The 9530-nt window shown below is 41.0% G+C and overlaps 2 protein-coding genes across 2 annotated transcripts; both read right to left on the bottom strand.

Moving 5' to 3' along the window:
• Window positions 1–231: 231 nt before the first annotated feature.
• Window positions 232–876, bottom strand: LOC121053205 (histone H2B.2). Its single transcript, XM_015840704.2, has one exon. The coding sequence runs from the start codon at window positions 804–806 to the stop codon at window positions 345–347; it is 462 nt and encodes a 153-aa protein (XP_015696190.1). The 5' UTR covers window positions 807–876; the 3' UTR covers window positions 232–344.
• A 4657-nt stretch (window positions 877–5533) lies between these two features.
• LOC102708275 (cytochrome c1-like) lies at window positions 5534–6304 on the bottom strand. The gene has a single exon (XM_006660179.1). It carries the CDS (start codon window positions 6302–6304, stop codon window positions 5534–5536), a length of 771 nt encoding a protein of 256 aa, XP_006660242.1.
• Window positions 6305–9530: the final 3226 nt, after the last annotated feature.

Here is a 9530-nt window from a genome sequence, read left to right as displayed (position 1 = left end):
TAGAACAATTTCCCACATGGAACTGGAACGTTGAAACAAATTTACAAGATGGCAGAAACTCCACACTGAAAAAGCACCAGGCATTCACAATTTGCAAGTTAGCAAAACGGCATCCACAACCTCACACCAAAATGACACCTTATATGATAGCAATTTGGCAACCAGAGGTTGCAATCATCATAATATTCAAGATCAGAACACCACAACTCCACGGGCACAACCATGAGCTTCTTACAATAATCAGCAAGCACTAGACACATCCAACAGGGAAACGAGACGGAGAAACAGAGACAGGCACGGCAACTACCACCGCTGCCAGAGACTCGCTGGAAGAACCTAACTGCCTAAGAGCTAGTGAACTTGGTGACGGCCTTGGTGCCCTCGGAGACGGCGTGCTTGGCGAGCTCGCCGGGGAGGACGAGGCGGACCGAGGTCTGGATCTCCCTGGAGGTGATGGTGGGCTTCTTGTTGTACCTCGCGAGCTTGGCGGCCTCGCCGGCGAGCTTCTCGAAGATGTCGTTGATGAACGAGTTCATGATGGACATGGCTTTCGAGGAGATCCCGATGTCGGGGTGCACCTGCTTGAGCACCTTGAAGATGTATATCTTGTACGTCTCGACGCTCTTCTTGCCCTTCTTCCGGCCGCGCTCCTTCTTGCCCTCGCCGCCCTTCTCCCCCTTGGACGCAGGCAGCCTCTTCTCGGCCTTGGGCTTCTTCCCCGCCGCGGGGGCCTTCTCCGCCTTCTCGCCGGCCTTGTCCTCCGCCGGCTTCTTCTCCGCGGGCTTCTTCTCGGCCTTCGGCGCCATCGGGGATCGGCGGCGGGTGGTGTCGCGACGAGCTGGGCAAAAGGGAGTGTTTTGCTTTGGGAGTTTGGGTTGCGTTGTGGGGTAGAAGACGGAGCCGGTGGTGGAAATTTATAGAGGTGACAGGTGGGTTGCGATTAGTGGGAGGAGGGGTGCCGCAGATCGCTGACGTGGGAAGCATCTGGAGCGTCGGTTTGGTTCGAAAGCGACGGAACGGATTCGATTAGGCGCGGATCGGTGACGTGGCGGGGATGTTGGTAGTCACCGGCACATGAACGGTACGAATTGCTTCAGTATGACCCAAAATCCAAATTTTGTCTTTTTTACCTAAGAAAAAAATCCAAATGTTGGGAATTGTTTAGGATCGACATTTGATCGTCTGTTTTATTTTAAAAATTATAATTATTATTTTTATTGCTATTAGATGGTAAAATATTATTAGTATTTTATGTGAGACTTTTTCAAAATTATTCATAATTTTCAAATAAGACGAATGGTCAAATATTGAACACATAAATTCATAAATGCAGTTATATGTGACACAAAGAGTATTAATTATTACAAAATAAAAAATATTATTTGATTTTAAAATATATATATATAGAACTTTTTACACAAAACATGTTATTTAAGAGCATCTTCAGGAGATGCCTAAAATTAAAGTCTTAAAATTCATGTATTAGGAACATCTAAAAAATTATTGGGATGAAAAATCACTCCATTCTCCAAGAATTGCCTAAAATAGATTCCTGAAAAACTTTAAATTTTGACACATCATCAATGTGGGCCCTTCTCAACTAATACTATTGAAGTTCTTTCACTGCCCAGCACATGGAAGTATTCAATTGTAAGACTTCAATGTATTCCTGGATAATCTGATTAATCTGTAAGTGGTGCGTTTAGTTTTGAAACCTAACTTTACGGTAGGGATAGGGATAGTTTCTAGTAGTGCGATAACTAGGTTATGGAGATTGAACATACTTACACACATAGGATGGAGATGGCGCGAGCGGCCTGCTGGAGGCGACGCACGCGGCGGCATGGAGGCGACGCACGGCGGAGATGCTGTTGCGGGAAGGGGTGAAGTGGAGACAGAATGCATGTCAGGTTGGAGGCGACGCGCCGCAGATGTGCGTGACAGGATGGAGGCGGAGACGCCGTCGCGGGAAGGGGCAAAGTGGGGGCCGAGCGTGCAGAGGCGACGCACGGTGGACGCATGCGGCGGAATGGAGGCGGAAATGCCGTCGCGGGAAGGGCGAAGTGGAGGCTGAGCGCGCGAAAAAAATGGCACGATCGATCCACTTTTGAACGAAAACTGGTTTGGGAATACCCAGAATCGCCCCAAATATTGGATACATTTGAGATGATATTAGGAATAACCGAATTTTAGGAATGTATTTAGGTATCTGTTGGAGAAGTGTTTTTTGATCAATTTTCCAATTTTTTGGTTTTTAGGATTTATTTTAGACATTTTTTGGACATGCTCTAATGGTTTGAAAATAATCAAACGAAAAATAAAGAGAAAGTAAACTGCAAAGAACGAAAAATAAAGAGAAATTAATCAAACGAAAAATATGATTATTTAGTGCCCAACGGGCCAGCGAGTAGACGAACTGACCCAGCACAGCAATGGCGGCCGCCCGCCGATGCCGCCGGGACCAGAAAAACCCGATGGCTGCTCCTGGGCACCAACAATGCAAGTGGACCAAGTGGTTTCACTGAGAGGTATTAAGGCCGCGTTCGGTTGTGGAGGTCATGGAGGAGGAGGTAGGTTAACTTACCCAGCGGGAAAAATAGACTAATAAATTAGTACATAATTAATTAATTATTAATTATAAAAATATAAAATAGATTAATATGATTTTTTAAAACAACATTTTTCTATAGAAATTTTTTGCAAAAAATACACCGTTTAGCAGTTTGGAAAGCGTGCGCGCAAAAAACGAGGTCACTAAAGGGAGCAAGCGAACGCGGCCTAAGTATCACGTTGATGCCACATAAACTTTATATATATATATATATATATATATATATATATATATATATATATAAAGAATCTAACAAAATATTGAGCGCTCTTACAATTATCCTTAACTTTCTATTTCAGACCTCATCTTTTTTTTATTTTAGTCATCTTATTATTTTATCTTCACAGGTCCAAACTTTTACGGTAAACCTATCAACCATAAACTATCTATCTATCTATTGTAATATAAAGAAAGGCTTGAAAGTATGCTCGACGTTCGCTTTGGAGGCTAGAAATTACCACGTTAATCGAAGAAAAAGAAGAAATCTACACCATAAGATCACAGTGGGTCTAGAATATAACGGTGTAGATTAATTTAAATATATGTAAGAAATATAATCATATTTGGAAACATTTGAAAAAAGATTACGGGAACCCTCTCAATTTGGCCACACATATGGAATCGGACTCTTACTATGTTGAAACAACAAAGGACTTAATTAAACTGTAATTAGCCAATTAAGTATATGTATGCAACCTAGCCGCGGTGTGTCGTCGAAACAGGGCTATATTCTCGTGCATGCACACACACAAGATAACTAGCTAGCTAGCAAATAAGTGCTCAAGCAAGCCTGCCATTAACTCATGTTTTAACACTTAGCAGTTTTAGGATTTTTTTTTTTGAAAAGATAACAGTTCTAGGATAATTATTAACCGGAGAAATAAAGAAAAAACACAACCGCTTGATCGTAGTAGGATCACATCGATTTCAACGATGTAGATTAACATGGAGAAAAAGAAATTAAGAGTCTGAATAGAAAACAGCTTCTATAAATTGAGACCAATCTATTATTATTTCCTTGATTCTAGGAAGATACTTATGAACAATTAGGTGTTTTGATCAAATTTGCAGGAGTCGGACATATTGTGTCTTGCTCTGGCTTTGATTGAATATACATGACTCGGACATCATATGGCGTAAACTCATGTGTGCACAGTTAAAAAGATATCCTCAGATATCGTATAGCGTAAAAGCTTAGTGGCGTCTGAGAGCAAGTATAATAGCAAGATATAAGCTGAATATATGCTTATATAGAGGAGAAAGTAGATGAGAGAGTGTAAGCAGACTATAAGCTTGTAGCCAACTCGGGCATAGGAACCAAAAAACTCTGTGAGAGTGATATGTGGGTCCTGCATTAATGATGAAGAGCTAACTATTATATAGATGAACTAAAAGAAAGCTATAAGAAATATTATAACCAGTTTATTGACTATATTATTAGCTTACTTTCAGTGCTTGACGGGCATCGGCGGCGGCTGAGTGCACCACGATCTAATTCCCTTTGATTATTTTTCAATTTTTTGGAATCTGCTCAAAATTCCAAAAAAGAATAGAGATTAAGATGGTAAATCGGAGTCCAAGTATATGCGGACTTTCATTTGACCCAGCAGTCCTTGATCGATTTTTTTGCTCCTTTCTACGGACGTATAAGTACACAAGAGCGGGCTGGAACAATAAGGATTAGCTCAGTGATCATCTATATTCATATCTATCTTTTTGGTTCTAATATATGATTATGTTCAGCTAATCATATTTTTCATCTAGCATCAATCATATATATGTGTTCATACACACCAACCTAATTATGGGAAGATAAGTAGGCAAGGCATGTATGCGTTGATGTATTCAAAATTCAATAGCTAGGCAGATAAAAACAAATCCATTGTTGTTTACTCTCCATGTTCGCCAAAAAAAAATTACATGTTTAGCCATTTACTTTTATAAAAAAATCTAAGTGCAATAACATGGGAATTCAAGTTAGGCATAGAAAATATGGGCACAACTTTTGATAAATTTATGTTAACATATAAAAGATAAATGTATTTAGAATTATTACACTTATTTTATTGGATAGAGTTGTTCTATCCAAATGTTTGGCTTTTTAAGAAAAAAAATTCGAATGGCATATGTATGAATAAGAAATAATGTTGAATACATTTATTTATATATATTCTTATCAATCTAAAAGGGCAATGCTGAAAAATAAATAAGATAAAAAAACTCAAAATCAACTCTAGATTTATGGTTAAAATTTTAAATTTTAACTTATAAACATAAATAAAAGCGAAATGATGATGATGAATGATGGTAACGAGACCAGACAAACAATAGTAAATAGAAAAATATAGTAAAGTAGAATGGTAGCTTGGGTGAGGACCCAAATAAGTTACAACATATGTTCTACTATATATTATATATTATAAGTGTTTTTCGGTGTATATTAATTATTTAACTCTAATAAATCTTCTAAAAATAATTAACATCTGTGATAGTATATAAACACATAGTTAAAATATAGAGTTACATCAACATTAGAAATGAGAGTATACATCTGTGATGTGATGGGAGCCCCACATTGAGCAACATATCGTTTCAAACTTGGGACATCGATCTGTAGCAGTGGTGTTAGGTGACATCAACGGGGCAGCAACCACAGGTGAGCAATATTTAATAGTGTTAATGTGAAATAACTAATAATTAAAAGAAAAAAATTCCATTTTTAAGAGTTTAAAGAACAAACATATATTATTGAAACTTAAAATTAAATTAAATCTAGCTGCACAAATGCGCGGACCATATTCCTAGAAAACTAACATTGTTTCCTCCGAGTTGGACGACACAAAACTCAATTACAGAAATTGTACAAAGTTAAACACAAATGCAGTATTCATCAAATCAATCGTATGGAACTTCCGGCTGTCATTACATCTGACCGTCGGGCGTCGGGTCGATCGGGAGGCCGTCGGCACGGGCATTCGGATCTTTCTTCGATTTGACTGGGTTTTTTATCACAAACTTGACGTACGTGAGGCCCCCGGTCTTGCCAGCTGAGGATTCCGTGGCCTCGGCGGGCGTGTCTGCCACGCCGTATGCGGATTCCGCAGCAGCTGTGGGCGCGTCGGCCTTGCCTTCTCTGGCGGGGGATTCCGCGGCCGCGTCGGCTGGTGGGGATTCCACGGCTGCCTCGGGCGCATCGGCCTTGACTCCAGGGCTATCCGCGGCCACGGCAGGAGCGTCGGCCTTGCCGTCAGAGGATTCCTCAGCCGCGACGGATGCGTCGGCCTTGCCGTCTCCGGCGGGTGATTCCGCGGCCACATCGGCTAGTGGGGATTCCGTGGTTGCCGTGGGCGCATTGGCCTTGACTCCAAGGGTTTCCGAGGCCACGGCGGCAGCGTTGGGCTTGCCGTCTGAGAATTCCTCAGCCACGATGGGCGTGTCGGCCTTGCCGTCTCCGGCGGGGGATTCCGCGGCTGCGTTGGCTGGTGGGGATTCCGCGGTTGCCGCGGGCGCATCGGCCTTGACGGCAGGGGTTTCCGCGTCCGCGGCGGGAGCGTCGGCCTTGCCGTCTGAGGATTCCTCAGCCGCGACGGGCACGTCAGCGGGGTACTCCAAAGCCGCGTGGACGAACGGCGGTGCCACCGTGGCGAGGGTGACCAGCAGGAGCGTCGTCGCGACGGTGATGCCGCGAGCCATTGCTGAACTATCCGTCTATCCTGCGGTGAGCGTGGAGATGCGGTACGTGGAATAGCTGCATTGTTTGCTACGGATCAACATAAATAGTTGGGCGATACGGATGTGGAGGAAGACGGGAGGGAGAGAGAAAAAATGGCGGCATCACGTTCGCGGCCGTGCGTGCCGAGCGCTCCACCAAGCGTCGATGCTATTCTTGGCGTCTATGCTTCTCACGTGGAGGGTTTTCAAAACTGTTTACGGAGCCCACCCCACCGAGCCAATCAGACCGCATAAATTTAAATTTAAAAAGTTAAATCTTGCTGCTGTGGTTCGATAAGCAAAACCACACGATATGTTGCAATATTCTTGGCGGTAATTACAATATTTTTTAATTATCACATGCTGGCACGGTAATGTTAATGTTAATCACGATTTGAGTGTTAAAACCACCTCAATATGTCACGATATATCATCACACTTTTTTTAAAACTTTTACCAAACTTTTCTAAAAGTTTCGAAATCTCACGAACCTTTTTAAAACATACTAGAACGGCAGCTGGACCGATTATTCCGATATTCGTGACTGTTTCGCGGTTTCATCCAACACTGACCGTCGATATTGCTTCCTTGATACATATAGGCGGTGTTTGATGGGGCTAAACTATTTTAGTCCGTATCACATTGAATATTTGACTTTTATTATAAATATTAAACGTAGAATATTAATAAAACACATCGATAATATTGGAATAATTCGCAAGACAAATCTATTAAGTCTAATTAATCTATAATTAGCCTATGTGATGCTACCGTAAACATGCACTAATTACAGATTAATTAGGCTTGAAAAATTTGTCACACGAATTACCTCTCTTTTTAATATTTATAATAAATATCCAAATATCGTATAGTCTCGTCTGAAACACCGTCGTAGCCTGCGACGTGGGTGGCACTAGTACGACCGTACGAGGGGGTACGTACCGTATCGTAACGCGAGCCGCGAACCCGCGAGGTGGTGGCAGCCGCGCGCGGGGCCATGGGACCGAGCGGCTGCACGTATCGGGCGGTTCGACCGACGTGTGCGCGCCGGTGGATTTTTTCTCGTGGGTCGCGGACGGTACGGGCCCAGGAAACGAGCGGCGCACCGCGTCCGGGCCGCTCCGCTCGGTCCGTCTCCATCGCACACGCGGGTGCAGAAACGCAAAGTGATGCGTATCTATCATCACCAATGCGCGCGGGCGAAGTTGCAGGGGAAAGAGATCGCAAAGGTGTTGCGTTTAAATCTGGGGGAAGAGGAGGAGCCTGGCCCGTCACGACTCGCGACACATCACCATTCCTCTCTCTGTCGCCTCTGGTGGTCCTGCCATTCTGTGCATAGCTGGGTTAAGCTGCACACAGTTGACGAGCATCACTGTTATGCCGGCCTGGGACCTCACCTTTTCGTTTCTCTTATATCTATAAATTAAAATATAAATTATTAGCTTTAAATTTGATTTTAAGATTTTTATTATAACCTTTCCAATATTTAATTTATTAATAAGAATATACATATATAAGTTTTTCATAAATTATTTTTTATTTATAAATATGCAGTGAATTATCTAAGTGAAACTGTTTCTTTAGACATTTGCATCATGAGCTAAAATTTGCACCGTCTTCTTTCTCTTCGCTTATGCTTACAAACCAAAATTTTAAATTTTAACCTTAAATTTAAAATTAGTTTTGTAGTTTTTTCATCGTGGTTTATTTTTCAGTGTTTATTTTATATCATTAAGTATATTAAGTATATGTATATAATTTTTTTAGCGGTCGTAAATAGGTCGTTAGCATGGCCTTTATGTTTAGTAGCAGAGAGCCAGAGATGTTCAGCCCTGCCGTGGACTTTGCTACAAGGAGACGTTTAAACAGTACAGTTACCAATAAAAAAAATAACAGTAGACATTTTCTTTTTTTTTTTTGCCGGGATGATCGAAGGCGGACCACCATGATTTCAACAAGTTCCTAAATTTTTTTTAAAAAACATAACATCGAATTTTTGGACACCTATATAAAGCATTAAATATTAAATATAGATGAACTAAAAAGCTAATTGCATAATTACGGAAGAAATCTTGAGACGAATCTTTTGAGTCTAATTAGTCCATGATTAGTCATAAGTACTACAGTAACCAACATATGCTAATGACGGATAAATTAGGCTCAAAAAATTTGTCTCACGGTTTACAGGCTAACCGTGAAATTCGTTTTTTCATTGATGTCCAAAAACCCCTTTTGACATCCGATCATACATTTGATGTGACATTTCTTCTAAAATTTTTCTCAATCTAAACACCTACTTCATTAAGATCGGGAATTTACAGAGCTTTCCCCCTTTTCTGATAGACCATTCAGTGGTCTCAAGAGCAATCAAGCACTCGAGGCCGAGGATGCTGCAATGGAGCATTACACCCACTGACAACACGAACAGTAGGTAGCACTGGGTACGTTCCTAGAGCGGCAAGTGTCATTTAGTAAATTCCATTTATCACTAAGTCACCTCAAACAATAGCTCCAACAACTCTTTTATCCCATCATCTATCCTAAAAATAGAGGATAGAGAGTAAAAAAAGTGCTCCAACAGAATATCTATTCCATCCTGTATTTATAGATGTCCTCTATATCAAGAGAATATCTATATTTAGATGTTCTCTCTCCATCATATAAAACTCAATTGTCCTCACTTTGACCATTATAAAACATAAAACAAATACAGTTACATGTATAAATAAAATATAATAGACTAGAATATATATGCCCTAATATAGATGATCTGTTAGAGCACACAAATATATAGAGGATGAAACTGTTTTAGATCATCATCCAAACTAAACTAAGATATAGAGGACCAAATTTAGATGAGTTGTTGGGGATGCTCTAAGCATTCTAAAAGACAACTTCTTCGATGATCTAACTCTTAGCAAGAAGCTCATAATACAAATGACCCTACAAGTCATTCCCACTTAACATTAAAATATGTGCAAAAAACTATCTCTTAATTAAGAGATAACTTTTATCTCTCTTCTATTAAAAAATTATATAGTATATCTTATAGATAGCTTATAGATACCCATTGGAGGTGGCCTAAGGCTGAGTTTAGATGGCAAAACAAAATTTTTTGTTATTCACATCGGACGTTTGACTGGATGTTGGAAGGAGTTATCGGACACGACTGAAAAAACGAATTTCACGGCTCGCCTAGATACCGCGA

Source organism: Oryza brachyantha, chromosome 8 (assembly GCF_000231095.2).
Source record: "Oryza brachyantha chromosome 8, ObraRS2, whole genome shotgun sequence".
Classification (NCBI taxonomy): Eukaryota; Viridiplantae; Streptophyta; class Magnoliopsida; order Poales; family Poaceae; genus Oryza; species Oryza brachyantha.
This window is presented reverse-complemented; position numbering and strand designations above follow the sequence as displayed.

What these genes read in the sequence shown, in the direction of transcription:
- LOC121053205 (XM_015840704.2), bottom strand. Translation starts at nt 806, where the DNA reads ATGGCGCCGAAGGCCGAGAAGAAGCCCGCGGAGAAGAAGCCGGCGGAG.
- LOC102708275 (XM_006660179.1), bottom strand. Translation starts at nt 6,304, where the DNA reads ATGGCTCGCGGCATCACCGTCGCGACGACGCTCCTGCTGGTCACCCTC.